At 39.1% G+C, this 19406-nt stretch overlaps 2 protein-coding genes across 16 annotated transcripts in view; one reads left to right on the top strand and one right to left on the bottom strand.

Annotated features, from left to right (window-relative positions):
• Positions 1-1161: 1161 nt before the first annotated feature.
• LOC116852253 lies at positions 1162-13278 on the top strand. Its single transcript, XM_032832434.1, has 5 exons — positions 1162-1293; positions 3571-5020; positions 9109-9140; positions 9405-10612; positions 11720-13278. The coding sequence occupies exons 1-5, from the start codon at positions 1287-1289 to the stop codon at positions 12956-12958; spliced, it is 3936 nt and encodes a 1311-aa protein (XP_032688325.1). The 5' UTR covers positions 1162-1286; the 3' UTR covers positions 12959-13278.
• Positions 13279-13825: 547 nt separating this feature from the next.
• LOC116852238 overlaps positions 13826-19406 on the bottom strand; it is an 83240-nt gene continuing 77659 nt past the window's right edge. For 14 of the 15 annotated variants that reach the window (XM_032832388.1, XM_032832386.1, XM_032832380.1 and 11 more), the window contains 2 exons: positions 16072-16293; positions 13826-14926 (listed from right to left, as the gene is read on the bottom strand). In XM_032832388.1, coding sequence (XP_032688279.1) covers positions 14671-14926; positions 16072-16262 — 447 coding nt within the window. In that variant the 5' untranslated portion in view covers positions 16263-16293 and the 3' untranslated portion in view covers positions 13826-14670. Of the gene's footprint in view, positions 14927-16071; positions 16294-17463; positions 17486-19406 lie in introns of those variants that run through there. The other variant, XM_032832392.1, reaches the window with a different exon arrangement.

The following is a 19406-nucleotide window of genomic DNA, read 5'->3' as shown; positions in this document are numbered from 1 at the left end:
AAGTCCAAATCGTGAGAGATTAATTTATCCCGTCGCCGTGAAATACACCGCGCGTATTTCGTACACTGAGAAAAGAAATATCTGAAAAGTAAAAAATACTTATTCGGTGGTTACTATAAAATTGCACATATCTATTTAAATCTAAATTCTTCTATTTAAATAAAAAAAATAAACGATTGCTTTCATTGGAGATCTTAAGGAAATGTTTTCTTACTTGTACAATATTTTATATATTAGTACAAGTAAATACGTTGTTAGTACACCCACTGAATAAATATGTTTTCATCTCTTAGATACTTTTTCTCTCAGTGTAGAATAAGACGTGTAAAATATTCGCGTCCACCGAATTAAAGTCTTCAGAACTCACTGTCGTGGCATTTTCTTCTGTATTATCTACTTAAAAATCGCAAGATAAAAAATTTTATCGATGACCATCAATCAAATATACCGTGCGGTAATGTCATCATCCTATATAATGTTACCGTCTTCTCGCTGGGTGTCGTAATTAATCGTCGCCAAAATTCAATACGCCTTAATCGCGCTCCCGTTTAATTTCGTTATTGATTGTCAAACCGTGGCTGACGTTATATCGTTATTTGCTCCATGAATTTCCGCACGAAACGCGAGCTTCCTCTTCTTCCCTTCTCAGACTACGAATAAATAGTTCCTGTAATCTCATAAGTGCGGGTATATTTGCCCGACAAATATGTCGACTCTCTTCTTTGAAAGATTCACTGAATCGCGCATGCCCGTCGTTTTATACGATTTTCATCCTTTTTATTTTTATCGATTGCCGCGCATTCCGCACGGCAATAGATTTTACATCTCGATAATACGTCAACGAGAAGCGCGATCGTCACCAGGCACATTATCTAAAGAGATCTCAAGGCTTTCCGAGACGATAACGCGATATTGTATTAAATTTACGTGAGTTTTATATATGTAGTATATTCCGTTGTGAGATATACGGGGTGTCGCGAGATTGCGCCGGTGAAACACTCGGCTTGCCGCGCGCAATTTCGCTGATTTCGGAAATGGCCGGTTGATTGCCAGTCGACAACGCTGATTTCAATAATTGCGGTTGATTGTCAGCCGACAACGGGAGATTATTCGTCGGCGTGCGAATAAAGGCAATGTATTTTTCACAAATGCAGATATGATAATCCGGATGTGATAAGATGATGCAAACTGTATAAAAATCGAGTGCATGTGATTGCAACGGTCAGTCATTGCCAAATGTGATACGCGTTGACGCAAGCAGAATCACGAGAAAAGTTCTATCCGCGATGAGAGGTGAGAGAACGGCCAAGTGGCTTCATGCTTCCACGGGCGAATAACGCGACACGAGCGAGCCAGTTTCGCGGCTTTAACCTTTTCATACCTCCGGCTTTTCCACTGAGATGGCTGAGATGTGCTTCACATTGAGACGATTACAGAAGTTTTTGGGAGCACTGAGTCCAAACTTGCTGTCAAAATTTAAATTGAATCGAAATGGCGGGTTGAAAATGGCGGCCGTAAAATGATTCAATATTCATATACTTAAAATATGAATTTGGATTAGGCTTCTTTCTGATCATTAATTACAAATGGAATGTGAAAAATTTAAATTTATAATAATAGATCTCAGTCACTAGAAAGAATTTTTTAACGCATTTTCGACTTCAAGAGAGTCAAAATCCGTACACATGCTATTGATGATTATCGATATAATTATATAGTTATATAACTTTTACAGGCAACAGTCTATTTGCCAACAAAACGCGATCTTCTCTTCTATAAATTCGCTGGGCGAGATGGAGAAACGTCTGAAGAGATGTTAGCAGTATGTCAGTTAAAAGTTGGATTTTTGAAAAGTTTAGATAACTATATTTTATCAAAAATATTAAATATTAAATTTAAAAGTGTACTAATTATTTTAGATATAGACTTAATTTTTCTTTTTAAAACAAACCAAAGTAGAAGTCGATAGGACTATTTGTCTTAAAATTATGATTTTTTTAGCAAGTAAGATATATACATCCCGCAGGTATGAAAGAGTTAAAGGGCAAAGCTCGCTAACTGAATCGTTCGTCGAATAATCGCGGGCCGCGTCGGCCAGATTTACCTTCGCGTTTTTTCCTGTGCGCCTAATACATCATTGGAATTCACAGGGATCTATTTGTCTTGTTTTTTCGTTAACGAATCGCTACATGAAACGGAAAGTACTTTTTATTGTCACGATCGCTATGTCACGATTGCCGCTGAAAAGATCCCACTGTTGATAAAATGTGTCTCGGCCAAACGCTACACTGAAACGCACTGAGACCATTTCAACTATCGCAGGGCACGGTTTCCTTAAATGTGGACAAAATTTTGGCATTATTAAGCTAAAACTCAGCTCAGGGAGATTGTCTTTTATCATCGGTGTTTGCTGGGCGTGCGTTTGTAGGGACAAATCTGTGTCTCACAGTAGTGTCGTTGAGCTTAAAAAATTGATAACAGTTATTTCTCGCTGCGTGACAAAATTGAAGATGGTATTACGCGATAACGCCGAAAATGTAGAAATGCTTCCAACAGATTAAACAGATTTTAGATCCTTAAAAAAAAACAAGATTCGCAAATTCTATGGAACGAATAAATAAATAAAAAATATACAGAGAAAAATAGATTATACTATAGACAGCTATCTTTATATTATTTCTAGTTATATATTTTACGTGTAACATAAATATATAATTATATATATATTAATATATATTATTATATAGCTATATACAATTTTGCAAATGACCACATAAATTTTTGGTTGTTAATTAAAGAAAATTGATGCAAAATTGTGCGCGATAATGCATTAATTTTCTTTGAGTAATAAGTCTATATAGTCATTTCAAAATGGTAGTTTTTTGTTCAGTTTGAGCTAATACAAGCACACGACGTATCACAAGTGATCATTCATCAACATTAAAAAAAAATTGGTCTTGTAGTCACATATATATAACGAAAATTATCTAGAGATACGAAAAAGTAACTAAGACGGTTATATAATTAGCAAACATTGCGATATCGCATATGTTTTGTGTTTAATCAATACAGATGGCAGAGATGGAATTTTTGTCTAAAATACTTGTGAAATTTCGCGAGAAAGTGTCCGTGTATCGCCAACTCAGATTAAACTCAATCACACTTCATATAAAAATTGACTATGGTAGACAAAAAAGATCAGCGACAAGAGACAAATGAATGTATGATCCTTGCACACCTAAATTTGCTTGCAGATTTTAAATGCTGCTGCTGTAAGTTCTACTTACTACAGACAGATACAAAGAACAGCGATGAACTTTAACTGTGACATTTAGAATTCCACCTAAATCAGCAAAACATTTCTTTTAGTGAATCTTCTTTGATTAATAACTTAAAATTTAACGTGGTAGTTTATGAAATGGTGGAGGAATTTTGTGTTCAATTTGATGAGTTCTTACATATAAGTGTATCATGAATTATCAAATATTCTGCACAACTATACATCTATGGTTGCTTAATTTTATGTTTGTTAATCTGTACCCATAAGTATAAACATTCTCTAATTTACAGAGAACTATTTGGCGCTCATCGCATTGGTCGCGTTGGGAGTATTTGCGAATGCCGACGTCGAGATACCGACGCAATGCCCGGAAAAAGACTCCGGGAATACTAAGATTCGCCTGAAACACGAGTCCGACTGTAGCAAATACTACGAATGCTTACAAGGGAACAAAACCCTGCAGGTGTGCTCGTACAGAAACGAGTACGGCGACAGGTTGCACTTTAACCCCGCTCTGCAAAACTGCGCCTGGCCGGACCTCGCGGTCTGCAAGGATGCCAATTTGAACCGGCCGAGCGTGTGCCCGAAAAACCTGAAGCAGTGCATACGCATACCACATGAGTCCGACTGCGCCAAGTTCTACTTGTGCGACTACGACCGCGAGGAGGAGCTCACGTGCGCGAAAGGCCTGCACTTCAACCCGGCCACCCAGATGTGCGACTACTCAAGTAAGGTCGGCTGCGAGGAGAGCTGTGTATGGAAGTGTTGCCCGAAAAAGGACTCCGACATAGAGATTAGGTTGCCGCACGAGTGCTTTTGCACCAGGTACTACAAGTGCGAAAACGGCGAGCAGGTCGTGAAGAAGTGCCAAAAGGGCGATCACTTTGACAACCGGCTGAAGCGATGCAGACGGGCCAAGGACGCCGGCTGCATCTTCCGGCCGATGGGGCCGCCAAGCGAGGCCATCGTCAAGTGCCCCAAGGACAACACTAGTCTTGTGAGGATTCCTCACGAGGAAGACTGCGACAAATACTATGAGTGCATTGGTGGCGAGATGATCCTGCGAAGATGCCACGACAGCCACAGCTTCAATCCTCAACTCGGGGTCTGCGACTTTCCTGAGAACATATCATGCGATGTAAGTCCATGCTGCAGCCCTAAACCGTTCAAGGTTCCGACAGCGGCACTGGAATCGTCGGACGAGGACAACGTCGACGTGTTACCCACGAAAAGGGACCCCGACTGCCCTGCCGAGGGCACCGCCAAGTTACCGTTCCCGACGAACTGCACCCTGTATTACGTTTGTGAGGACGGCTGGAAAACGATGCACAGCTGCCCTGTGGGCTTGTACTTCAATCCGACCATCAGCGAATGCGACTGGCCATTCAACGAGATAGTATGCCACCCACTGCCGGCGGAATTGGCATTATTGCGACTGGGGATGCCTGCGAATAGCCAGGATGATATCGATTCAGAGACCGTTTGTTACGGCAAGTGCCCGTTCCCTGATCCGAAACACAAGACTATACACTTGCCGGCCAACGACTGTACCAAGTTCTGCAAGTGCAGCAACGGCGTCCCGTACTATATGAAATGTCCCGAAGGCTTGTACTACGACAGGAAGGAGAAGGTCTGCAATTGGGCGTGGGCGGTCAAGTGCGAAGAGGATCTCGCGAAAAACGTGAACCTAGCAGGGGAATTGAGGCGCAGAAAGAACAACGCGCGACTTTTCACCGTCTCGTGATTGTTTTCGTCGATTCTTAGGGAATTAGGTCTGTATTGATGATTGTTACTTGAAATTTGTTTTAAATGAAATTTTCGGATTTGAATTTAGATAAGAAATTTGGAGTTAGATAAGAACATTTTTCAGTTGAATCGCAGTCACGGATATAAATGTCTCAGATATCATCAGAAAAATATAATCTTATTTCTTTAGCAAAGAATTTTCTTACATGACTTAATACGACTCTCTTACATTATCTCATATACTCCGATTTTATTCAGAGTTAGATTCAAGTTATTCAACTAAATGATGTGATCACTAAAAAAATACAGTTTCATTCTTAACGGAGTCCTTTTACATATGGGCTCAATAGGACTCTTCTAAAACTAAAAAGAAAATATCCTAAGCAAAATATTCCTACAAGAATTTCATTTTTTATCTACAATATAAATCTTGTTCTTAACAGAGATTTCTTGTGAGAGATGAAAGGACATTCTGCTTGAAGTAAACATATTTTTTTTAATTCTAAAAAGAAAAAATTTTTCTAAAGGAAAAATGTAAAATAATATCTAGTAGATTGTCGATTAATAATCTATTAGATAAAATATTCTTTTCTTTTCGTAAAAATTTTCGGTTAAAATATGGAATTACAGGAAACAGCATCTTGCTAGACTTTTTTGACGGTGTTAGAAAATTTTCCTTTTCAGGATAATCCTCTTGAGACCATATATGAAAAGATTTCGCTAAGAATAAAATTATATTTTTTTAGGTAACTATAATTCAATTAAATAACTTGGATCTAACTCTGAACGAAAATCCTGAATATCCTATATGAAATAAGTTTCAGATGACAATTATTAATACAGATACAAGTCCGTAATAATAGTTATTTGAAACTTACAAGTGAGATTTTTGGGTTTAAATTTAGAGAGTTAGATGTAAGCTTTTCACCGGGATGACGATTACAATTATAATGTCGTATATATCGTACAATTTACTTGAAGAATTTTGTAATCTAATTCTGAATTTAAATCTGTGTATCTTACTTGTCTTAGACAAGTTTCAAGGATTATTAATGTAGGCTGTAGAGCAACAAAATAAATGGTCATACGATACTTCAGACTTCGTTTTTCCCTTAAATCTGTTTTATAGTTAGCACACATATCAAGTCGATACAAAAAGCTTATCGTATTTGTTAAATAAAATGGTAAACAGAATTATTTTCAATCTCTTAGAGATTAATAATCTTGTCAAATCAAATCATCGAGTCGGTATTTTGACAAACATTCAACAAACATTGACAAACATTTAACAAAGACTTCTTATCCTCTTTTTTATAACCGAGCCTCCTATAAGAATTTAACGGACAAGATGACAAATCTTCTGCAATCTAATATTAGGAAACAAATAAATCGATATCAGAAATATATAAATGAAAATTTGCGTAGTATTACATCTATATTCATAACATGATTAAGGCGAACATTATTTATACGAATTATCGAGCTGACGAAGATTATCAGTCGATAATGGAGTCACGATACAAGCCGAGCTTCACATTCTCGTGTATCGATTAAAAATATTAATCTGAGAATCTGAGAATCAGAGCCTATTACGTCAGGACTTAGGACTGACTTTTATACGTGTACGTAGAACGTAGTTATGTGCATGACACTTTTATAAACACGTACTCTTATACACGCGCAGAATTGCCGACGTGTGTAAACCGTGTAAATTGAAATAAAAGATATTAGCAAATTGAATCGTAAAATGCCTGCGTGTTCTTTCCATCGTAATTGTTGCACTTCTATTTTTGCGTCATGTTTAGATAATCGCTCTGACGAGACTAATCTTTATCCTTTACACGTACATTCCATCAACTGATAACTCGATTATTATCCTATCTTGATGTGGATTATCGAATCGATTACTATCAAAAGTCACTAGTTGTTACGGTTTAAAAAAAAATCCGATGAGTTGCGTAATAATATCGCGATAGTTTATAATATCAGTTGTATATCTATAAGAATTATAGATTTTCTAGTAAAAAGGACTTCTTCAAGTAAGCTTTCCTAGTAAAAAGAAAACATTTGTATACAGTGTGTGCAAACTATACAGAAATCTAGCATACAATTGAAATTAGATCCAAATCGCACGTACTTCAGGATATAAATTGGATTTCAGAATTCGCAAATCCGAGGATTTTTAATTCCTGCGAGTTACGTTGCGAAAATTCAAAGCACCAACTGCCAGAAAGTTCTCAGATCTAAACGAAATTCTTAATTTTCCCGAATCCTTGAAATTTCTGAGATTAGTTAAAGTTTTTCGCATTACTAATTGCTTTCGCTGCAAATTGAGCGGACTGACAAAAATTTACGACGCTTACAGGAACGGCGAGAACCCCGCTTAGGGGCGAGTTTTCGGGGAAGGAATCCAATCGTAAAGATTAAAGATCTTGCTAAAGCGATACCCCGTATCTAGATCGCTATATCATATTGTTTCATGTTTACAGAAAAATTTTCATATATGCGTAGTTGTGTTTTCTGCAAACATGGTAAAATAAAGCAACACGTATTCCATATAAGATCGATTACAAGATAACTATAATTATATAGAGAAATAACTACTATAAATTGTGGTCGCGAAAATTTTTTGATTAAATTCTACTATAATGTTATAATGATAATAACCTTATATGCACGTTACTATTACCATTTTTGTATTAGAATGGCCAAAGAATATATGGTTGGAGCTAAAATAATAATTTTAGGTAGATCAACTATTTTTTTCGCTCACTATATATGTCCCAAAAATGTGATTGTACGCAAAGGGTTAAATATGTTTGGCAACAATATCTCACACGAACGGTTATCTCACACGTTAAAATATATCTTACAAGAAATACGAAAAGGACAATATGATCGTGTTAATGACGATCTATGTTATCGAAATTGTTCGAATTCGTCATCCACTTCGGTATCCTCTTAAGTGACTTCTAAGAGGAGAATTCCGTCGTAGTTATAGATATGATAAGTTGCATGTATGTTAGGCGATAACACCCTTCTGTCCCCGCTGCGCGCTTATAAAAATCATTTCGTAGATGTGCGCTCGTCAGTTCGCGACTTGATAAGTGACGGTAATAAGGTCCCAGTCTTTATGATCTAGCGATTGGAGTTCTTCACGATGAAAGGTGAGTGTTCGCTACTACTCGCGGAACTCGGGACAACGAACAAGTGACGAAGTGGAGGCAAACGGAGGAGAAACGACCGCGCACCAGGATAATTCTAATGCTATAGTCGATTGTGGCGAATGTGTGCAAGGCGATCGTACATTTTCCCGGAAAGGGACAGCAATTTCACGTAGTGCGAATAATCGTGGTTAATCGTGCACATATGCCGACGAGGGGTAACGCGAGATAATAATGGCACATGTGCTCTTTCTCCCACACATACGCGCGCGCGCATGTGCAAAAGTTTAAAATAATTCAGTAAATTGTTACGCGCATTTATAGATTAGTTGTGCCGCGTACATTTCATTAAGTCAAGTTGAAAACATAATTCGCAAAAAATGTAAAGAAATGACTGACGCGCGTTGAATTTAAATCTTAGTAAATTGTCACAAATGATAAATTCAAGCCGTTTGTGTTAGAACAATATTGAACAGAATTTAAATGAAGAAAAGACAAGGTAAGACAAAAGTAATAGCCTAAAACGGATGTTGTGTGAATATTTAAATTATGGAAGGATAAATTAAATTATGGGAAGTGTTTGGCAATGTTAATGGTAATATACGCGTCAAATATTTTCACGAACTTACAATGTTTCTGAATGTTTCTCCAGAGTCGGTTTGATGTAAATTTACCTTTCATATTAAACCCTGGAGATGACCCTGGAGATGTCAATTATTATAATTAATATTAATTATTATAATTAATATTATTATAATTATATTATAATCAATATTATTATTATTTGTGTATATATATTAAATTATAATTAATATTAATTATAATATAATATTGATTAAGTTTCTATTATCCTATTCTAATTATATGCATTGTACATTTTTTAATTTATTTTTGATGTTGCGAAAAATACTACCTCAGTCAGGAATCAAGCCTGAACTTGAAAGGATTCGGTACATGTGTTAACATTGTCAAACATTATTTTCAATTTAAATATTTGCATTGACATTCGGGTTCAGCTATTACTTGCCTTACTTATCTTAATTCCACATTTAAATTATATATTTCAAGAACCTCTGTTTACGTATACTTAATATAACAAATAGAATATGGTATTGAAGGGAATTAGAGACATCACGTTTTCGATTTAATCGCCGACATTGGTCTTACGAATACGACAATGAACTTATGAATCACAAGGATCTTGAATTTTTTAGGGATGTATTCAGTGGCCGTTTTATTCGTGACCACATTGGCCGTATCTACGTTTGGCCAATCGCCGCAAGTAAAGATCCCGACAAAATGTCCCGAAGTCGACCCAAAAAACACCACGATTCATCTTGCTCATAAGGACTGCACAAAATTCTACAAATGTTTGATGGGCACTCCGATAGAGATGGACTGTCCCTTCATGAACAAAGAACATACTAAGAGGTTACACTTCAATCCCGAGCTGCAAGTGTGCGACTGGCCGTATCGCGCAGGCTGTATCCACAAAGGCGACTCTACAACTACAGAACCTACTACTACTACTACTAGCACCGATTCTATCATAACGATCACCCTCACACCGGATACACCTCCGACGACAACAACGACTCAGAAGACTCCCGGAATATGGGATTGCTGTCCTAAGGATACCGGTGGCGAGATAATCAGAATACCCCATGAGACCAAGTGCGATTACTATTACGTGTGCATAGACGGTGAGAAGAGCCTGTACCATTGCCCATGGGGTCTCTTCAACCCAAAAATTCGTTATTGCGACTTACCAGAAAATGTTGATTGCAACTCGCACGACATACACTGCGACGTCACGTTCACGCCTCCCACCGAACCTCCCACCAAACCTCCCACCAAACCTCCCACTAAACCTCCAACCAAACCTCCTCACCCACCAAAGGAGTGCCCACCAAAGGATTCCGGTTGGGCGGCGAAATTACCTCACGAATGCCAATGCGGCAAATATTATGAATGCCGTGACGGCGATGCGATCCTGAAGAATTGTCCGGCAGGTAAGCACTACGACTGGATCCGACAGGTTTGCGATCTTCCAAATATAGTGAAATGTGTCCGACCTATCCCGACGTTCACCGAGACATTCCCTTCTACGACCGTCAGCTATTACCAGTGCTCGAGCAAAAAAGAGGGCATAAAGTATGAAGATCCGAACAGCTGTAACGCTTACTACGAGTGCGTAAATAAGCAGAAGGTCCTCAAATACTGTCCGCAAGGTCTCCACTTCAATTCCACTCTGCAGATGTGCGAGTACCCGAAAAAGGAGTGCGTGATATCCACCACAACCTACTCGCCAACGTGGACCACCGAGTCCACGGAGAAGAGAACTTGTTCGAAAAATTCCAAGGAGAGGTTTCCGCACGAATGCTCCTGCACGAATTACTACGAATGCGTCAACGGATTACAGGTTCGTAGAAGTTGCCCGGCCGGTTTATATTACGATTACGTTCGGCAAGTTTGCGACGAGCTGAGTATAATCAAATGTCCCATCCCTCCGACGAGCATTGCCGCGAAAACTATCAACACTCTGGGAGAAACGAACGGCACGACAAAAAGAGCGATACTCACGACAAGAATAGGAAACATAACCATTTAGCCAAGATGCCACAATCATACCCGCTATTTTTCCTGTTAGAACCTCTTATCTACCTATCATCCCTATGCCAGATATTTATCCGCCTAAAGGTTCCGCGGAGAAGGTAATGTTGCTTCACGAGTGTTCCTGCACGGATTACAACGAGTACGCTGACAGATTCATGACTTGTCGACAATGCTCGAATATTCTACATTTACGTTTGGCAGGTTCTGCGACCTGCCGAAGGTAATCAGATGCGTGAGACTTGTCTCCCTTTCCACAACATCTACGCAGACGTCTAAGCACGACCTACGAAATGAGCACGACAACGCACAAGACTACGACTGGCATCGTGACTGACCTTACGACTGACACTACACTTGGCACTACTCATACCGACAAAACTATCACCACTACGCATAGAACTACCACTCTCACACAAAAACCACAATTACACCGAAAATCGCTAGCACTGTCTCTACACACAAAATCACGATAACACAGTAAACTACTATCATAGAGACCACAAAAAATCTCACTCGATGAGAGGCACTACGACAGCAGTCACTACTGTCTTGATCACCACCTTCACACCAAACGTTTACCCACCAACTAAGTATTGTTGCCTCACGAATGCTTCTGCATTGATTATCACGAGTGCATGAACGGATTAGAGATTCACTGACAAACGTAGATCTGCATATTGATTACGTCCAGCAAATATGCGACAAATTGAAAATAGTGAAATGCATAAGACCCATTCCTCCATGGCCGCGGCCACTATTACTCACATAGAAACAACAGCTTTCGAGACGACATCACACGTAGTATAAGCGATATATACACAGAACGTTTGCTCACTCAAAAGCCCCACGAAGAGAATAGAGTGGGCTCACGCGAGTGCTCCTGCACAGAATATAACGATTGCTTTAATTACAGATTATTCGCAAATGCCCATCGGGACAGCAATATGATCGCATTCGACAGATTTGCGATGACTCGAAGGTGGTGAAGTGCGAAAGTGATGAACAACCCACCTCCCCGTCAACGGAATCCACGACACCTGCGATTAATGACGGTGAATGCCCGGCGAGAGACGACGAGAACAGGATAATCAGACTCCCGCACAAGACCAGTTGCATTTTCTACTATCAGTGCGCCAACGGTAAGAAAGTTCTAAAGAGCTGCAGGGGCGGGTTAGTGTTCAACCCGGTATTGCGCGCATGCGACTTCCCGGAGAACGTGAAAAAATGCGGCTTCGTGTCTACGTTACCTGTCGTCCCGAACGCTTGCCTGTTTGAAGATTTCTTGGAAGAGCGAACGCTGCCGCACGAATACGATTGCACCAAGTACTACGTCTGCCGCAACGGCGAAGAGATCCTACAAGAGTGCCCCGCAGGCTTGGAATATGACTATAAGTATGCCGTGTGCGATAAGCCCGAAATCGCAAAATGCGCCAAGCTGATTCCCGTACCCACATCTGGAAGTATCGCACTGCCAGGCTCGTCGTCGTGCGCCGGCAAAGAAGATGGAGAACGAGTACCTCACGAATATAACTGCCAACTCTACTACAGCTGCAAGGGGGGTCGCAGAACGTTACAGACATGTCGCGAAGGTCAGTCCTTCAACCCGCTCATCGGCGTCTGTGACTTAGAGAGTAACGTTGACTGCAAAACCACTACGCCAGGCCCGAGCGTGTGCCCCGACGAGGGAATAACAAGGGTACCCCATGAAACCAACTGTAAACTTTACTACGATTGCGACAACGGCGATAAAACGTTGCAACAGTGCCCGCGCAACAACAATTTCAATCCTTACCTGAAAGTCTGCGACTTGCCCGAAAATTATCCCTGCGATGGCGACATCGTGAACGCAAGGACCACGGCAGAATACAAACCGTCTGATTGCATCGGCGATTGCCCTTGGGAGGACCCGTCCAACTATACGGTGATGCTCCCACATATGGACTGCCACAAGTTCTGCATGTGCAGCAACGGCTCACCGTACGAGCAGAACTGTCCCGAGAACCTGCGTTACGACTACATCAGGCAGGTCTGTGACTTCCCGGCAAAAGTCGAGTGCAAGGTACCTCCGCAACGAGCTTTTAAGATCGGAAGTAACGAGCATCAGAATATGGGTAAGAAGAATGACTGGTTCAACTATGTGAAGGAGGACTAGACAATACCGGGAAGACGCAAGAAAATTCCTGATTCAGGTTATCTGTCTTTTGAAACGGTATATCTGAGCGCGTGAGATCTAAATGAGCCGTCGCCGCAACCACCTGCATTTTATCCGCTTATACATCGTACTCATTTGTTAACATAGTGGTTAAACTTGAGCCAAGTCCACTCCAAAGTTTCCGTTCTATACTGAATGAAAAGTAATTATTGTTCATCAATAATTATTTATTTGTAGGATAGTAGGCTACCTTATGTAATGCCCAATAGTGTCACTGTATTGTAACTTATTAAATAAAGACATTGTTCATTCTTCAATAATTCCACCGTGTGTACCGCCAGTCGGGCTTTACTGTCCTTTCCTTTGCGATAAATTATTAATCTTTCGTATCTCCGGAAGATCATAGATCATGACGTTTGATAACTTCACCGATATACACTTCACTCGAAAGTACTTTCATAATAAATAAATTTTTTCAAACACCTCACGTGCATGTTCTCAATCTAGAGAGTCTAATCAAGCGCCGCGGCGCGACGCCGAGTACGTATCGAACAAAACAACGCGACCGTGTAAGCTTATCTGGAATTTCTAGGTCGACTGGTCTTCCGAGTCAAATATCTCAAGCACGAATACTATAATCGAGAATCTAATGAAATTTTCCTTATATAATGTTTAGCGCGCGTAATTTGCACCAAATATTAAGTATTTCTTAATACCTTTATAACCCTTCCACACCTCCGGCTTTCTCAAAAGAAATATGTTTCACTTTGAGACGATTATAGAAGTTTTTGGGGGTCCAAATTATTATCAAAATTCAAATTCAAAATAGCGGCCGTAAAAAGCTTAAATATTGATATATTAAAAATATAAACTTGAATTAGGTTTTATTCTGATCATTATAATTACAAGTAGAATGTGAAAACTTTAAATAATAGATTTTTTAGATAACAGACTTGAGTCACTCACCGCGATATTGAGTCTCGCGCATTAAAACAAATTCTGTTCGAATTTTCGACACTTGAAAATGATATAGTTTATATCAGCGAGAAGTGAAAATATATTTTTGAGATTTACATTAATATATCATCCATAATGCACCCTGATTGCATCGCGAGTAAGCGATACAGCCCGCGTATCTGAATATGCCGCAAAAACGGACGGCAGTCATTCTTTTAATTAGTCGACCGTCAGAGGTTAGTGTATCTAAGTTCGATTTAATTTTATTATGCTCCATTTGATAACAAAGGAATTTACATACAATATTACAGGAGGAAGGTTACAAACGTACTATTTAGATTCGTATCACACAATTAGTAGCATAATCGATTAAACACCGAGAGCTGTTTTTTGATCATGAACGTCAGATCGCGTATCTTCATCGCGACAGAAACCCGTCTCTATCGTCTCATTCACTCTCTCTCGCTCTCCTCCTCTCTCTCTCTCTTTCTTTCTCTCTTTCTCCCGTTATCTTTGCGCAAGTTTTGGTCTTGTTCAGACATACCGTATTTATTACCGTAATTATCCTTCAATTAGATATAGATCCACAACGCTAAGTCACGCGACAAGGAAACAAAGCAAGAAGTCAATTCAACATCGACAAGGAAGGACTTATATCACGATTGCTTGGAATGTAGTGGGAGGACTTTGGTATAATTTTTCTTTTTTTTTTCTTTTTTTTTCAGTGAAATTAGGGACACTACACGAGGGCCGTTTTACTGTACATCGTCGTAGTATCTGCCGACTGCGTCCAGAAGGTAGCCGGGTCGTGTAGCGACACGCGACGCGTGTCTGTCGGCGTCCAAGCTGTGATAATCGCGGTACGCGACTTCTTGCTCTTTGCTCGGTTTGAGCTTGCTCAGCCTGCGCTGTTGATTCTGCCGTTGCGTGTCCAAGATCGTCTTCAGGGTCTCCCAAGTGGCGTTCAATTCGGACATCCGAGGCGCCGCGTCACCGCCGCGCTTGCCATATCTGCACGCGATATTTAAGCAGCATTTTTAATCAGGGGCTTAATCGCGGTACGATTCTCCGATTCTATTACAGCTGATTCTACTGCATGCGAGTATATGACTGTGCTGAATTCTGTGTCGGAATTTTTGCACTTTAATACGTGATCACTTGAAGCTTCATGCTCGCCTTAAATATTGATTCAAATAAGCTGTGCGTTTTAGAGTGTATAAATTCTCACAATAACTGATGTATAAGTAATTGTCATATTGACGACTTTAACATGACGTGGAACATGAATCAATTTGAAGCCTCTATGGAACAGAAAATGGCAATGATATCGAAGTGATGAGAAAATGACTATAACAACTCATTTTTCAATCATGGCTCGATCGTTAAGTCAAACAAAATTCTAAAAAGAAGGATCTTTCAAAGCATCTACTGTCCTATAAAGACGCCGAAAAATTTTTGGCGAGAAGTTATACACATAATAATATATAAGCATGCTTCAACTAGATAAAGGAATTCTTTTTCCTACAGAATCGCTTTCATCTAAACTTAAAAAAAAGACATGATGATGGCTGTATAGGTAATTATAGGTAATAATTATAAAAGTTTTGTATATAGAATTAGTGTATATAGTTTATGAAACTATATATAGATTACAATTCTATACATACAAATTTGATATAGTTGTCACTTATTTAATTGCCATCACCATGTTTCCCCCGAGTATGTTTAGAAAATAAAAATATCTATTTGGGTGATAGTTTTCAAAGAAACAGGGACTTTTAAAAGTAAGGATTCTTAGAAATTGAGGCTGCTTTGAGAAATTGAGGTTGCACTGTTAATGCCATAATAAATAGTCAAAAATTCTACACTAAATTAGCCCTGAGTGAGCTGAGATACTTCAGTATCATTAGTTTCTATATAAATTCAATATCTGTATCATTAGATTTAGTATCATTAGTTTCTATATAAATTCAATATCTGTTTACGGAATATCTATAATCATGTGTAGTCGTTTGCAAAACGATTTGCACAAGCATCGCAACCTCACTCGATAAACAGTGCGCAAATCGGTTTGTAACCGACTATACTACGTGTTAAATAGGCAATTACGTTCTCGACACACACAATCTGACATTGCACCACAACGTTATCTTTACCTTGCCCTCCTCAAGGAGTAATAGTCCCTGACAAGGTCAAAGTATCGTTCCAGCTCTTCGGGGCTCGCGATTGCCTTCGGTCTGGTCGGTCGAGCCATCGGTTCCGGTTCGGCGTAGGTGTTCGCTGTCCCGACGACGGCAATCAAAAGCAGACAGCCAAAGAAATGAATCAAGCTCAATCGCGTCCGCATTTCGAACAGCTTGAGGTAGTGGTCTCGGTTGCTGCAAATAAGATACGTCCGAGATGGTAACGGAGCTTGTCGCGACGACGACGACGAGAACGAGAAGTTGTGCGATGTAACATAAGGGAGGTCGAAAAGCTGATGAGGCTTTAAAGAGTTTATTCATCAGGTATTTATTTTCAGAATGTTTTTAGGGTGCTCAAACGATGTATTTTCAGCATCAAGGCAGCTACACATAAATTCACTTTTTATCGGACAAAATTACGTTTTTATAGGTTTATTTCATTATTATTATTATTATTATTATTATTTTATTATTTAAGTAATAAATGTTAATTTGAAACTATCATGAAATTATCATGAAACTAATTTCATGATACTACCTTGTCATGTTTCACTCATTACAATATTATTTCGGACACAAAACAACAGTTTTCTATGATTGACAATTACACAAAAATAGTGTAGTGAATATTATTCTTTCTTCCGCGCGTTTCGTAACATGTAATATTTATAATCATAAATTTTTTACTTAAGTAGTATTACCCAACACGAAGTTATACTAAAATAATGGTCATTTATATTGCTTTCATAAGGTTATATGCAAAATTGCAAGATATTCAATATTGAATTTCTCATAAACGTTGCAGGTAAATTGCATGAAACTTTAACTATGCACAGAAAAAAAAACAATTCTGTTAGTGTAATTAAATTTTTTGTTATGTGGGAACCAAATAAAAAACTCAGTTGTAGGAATAGAAAGATTTTTGTAGAAAATTTCTACTCAACCAATTATATATTTCTACTAAACTTATTGCAAATGATTTTTAACGCAGTTAAATGTTCAGACAGATATTTTCGGTCACAGTAACAGAGATATTATTTTTGTCAGCGAGTTTTTCGTCTGGTCCCCATTCAGTCATATAAACTGAAATCTTTTTTCTGTGCGAATGTATTTCAATGCTATAAATTTTACGTTAAATTATTCTATAATTTTAATGAATGAATAAACTCCTTAAGGGGCCGGCAGAAGCTAAAAATAAATCTTGATTTGGCTTTGGGATCTTGTGTGGCAAGAGCGCAAAACATTGTTCTGTGTGCGTAGTTGTACGTCCGACATATACATACACGCGAATACTGATACATCGCTCGCGCGAACGCGACAGCTGCAAATTAGTGCTACACTTATGCAAGCTATACTTTTTCGTACTCTGTACGTTGTATTTCCTCGGCAAACGTTTCTCAAAGTTGTTCTTGGATAACTGTCAAGAAATATATAGATACGGATTTTGCAAATGAAAATGTATAATAAATTAAAATATGAACTCATACTGTACTTTCCATGCGATGCTCATTCAAATAAATCATTTGGTTTTTATTTCGAAATTTTTCCTAAAAAGAAATATTCTATACGTCTCTGCAAACAATTCCCTTGTTTATAAATATCATAATTGTAAGCTGATCTTTTCAGTATTTTAGTTAGTAAACGAAAAATGCCTTTGCTTGTTTCACTCTGAGAGAGATCTCCGTAATCATTCTTGCCGGTTCTTAAGGGGATGTCGCTTTGATTTCCATTAATTGTACAAAAGCTTAAGGGAATCCTGGAGTCGATGACGAACTCGAACAATGTCGATAATGCAGAGACGATCGTCACTAACATAATCACGCTATCCTTTTCATATTTCTTGTATATATAGAACTTACATGAATGTGCGTTGCTTTATTTTACCATATTCAATGAAAAACCTAACCATATACTCGTATGTGTAGAAATCTTCCTGCAAACTTTTTCGATATTCTTAAGCTTCCAAATGCTGATGCAAAGGTAATGTTCTTCAAAATTTTTCTGTTTGGAATATCCACACTTTCGGTATGTACAAACTGTGGAACTTTTGGATTAGGCAAATATTACGCTAACTGACAGCTTGAGATTTTATATTAAAATTTTTTTGTTCATTTTTGTCATATATCAAGCAATGCTCTTATTTATTTTTGCACGTGCTTTCATTGCGTAAAAGCAGTTGTAATTCTGTGTAACCAATACGACGTAAACTTTGCAGAAAAATGTCAGTGTTCTGTCGGTAAAGTTATCAGCTTCAGCATCCCCTTAAACCTTTACACGTGTTCATTCGTTTTTCTTTTTTTGCAGTGACGCAATTTGCCAGTGCGTAACTCCCACGCGATACACAATCGAAGGAACGCAATCGCAAGTTTCACGGTGACGTAAATATCGTCACGAAAGTGGTGGGAAACTTCCATCCGAGGGATGATCGAACACGACGCGCGGGAGAGCTCCCGAAAGTCGCGGAAACATGGGGATGGTCGAGCGCAAACGATAATTAGCGCGCGACGGGAAACTGATGCGTGCCGTTGTCTGCGTACGTTCTCTCTGCATCTTTCGCGCGTGAGAGAGCAGTCGCAGGATTCCTCGGAAAATTGTTGTCGTGAAGCGCTTTGTTCCCCGGCGACAAAGCAAACCGGATGTCGTACCCTAAATTGAAAGAGTCCTGCTACGTTCCTACGTAATTTGCGTTTCTGTCGTAAATCATAAGGCAAAAGTTGTCGAATTATTCGTGAACAATGCGAACAATCAGAGTCGCGTTTTATTAATGTTATGACGGGTTGGCAACGATCGTCGAGATCAAGGAGACAAAACGGGGGAGACGGAAATTTCACGCCGGACAAAATTCACGGATGAAAGTGAGAGCCCGAAGTTGAGTTTACCTGTTGCGCCGTGACGGACAACTTTATCGATAACGGACCAACTCTCCCGAACGCAAGGGAGAAGCCATAAAAGCCGAGAAGAGATGCCGTTTGAAACCGAACATCTAGGTACGGTAGAGCGCGGCGGATTAATCGCCGTGCCTAATAATATACTTCGCATCTTCGCGGAGAATATATGTAGTATATGTATGTATGTATTCATATCGAGCGCCGAAACTTCAATGTGTCAACGCGAATATGATTGAGTATCGATACGCCATAAATATTAGATATGGAATTAATTTAAGACGCCGGTGGGCGTCAACAGGTCAATCATTATTTTCTTTTTTCGGAGCCAATGAGAGAACGAGTCGGATGAGGGAGAAAGAGAGTGAGAGAAAGAGAGCACAAGAGAGAGAGAGAGAGAGAGAGAGAGAGAGAGAGAGAGAG

Source organism: Odontomachus brunneus, unplaced genomic scaffold, assembly GCF_010583005.1.
Source record: "Odontomachus brunneus isolate Ranch 3 - 2012 unplaced genomic scaffold, Obru_v1 Obru_scaffold_208, whole genome shotgun sequence".
NCBI classification, from domain to species: Eukaryota; Metazoa; Arthropoda; class Insecta; order Hymenoptera; family Formicidae; genus Odontomachus; species Odontomachus brunneus.
The sequence above is the reverse complement of the archived record's forward strand: the minus strand, read 5'-3'. Positions and strand labels throughout refer to the sequence as shown.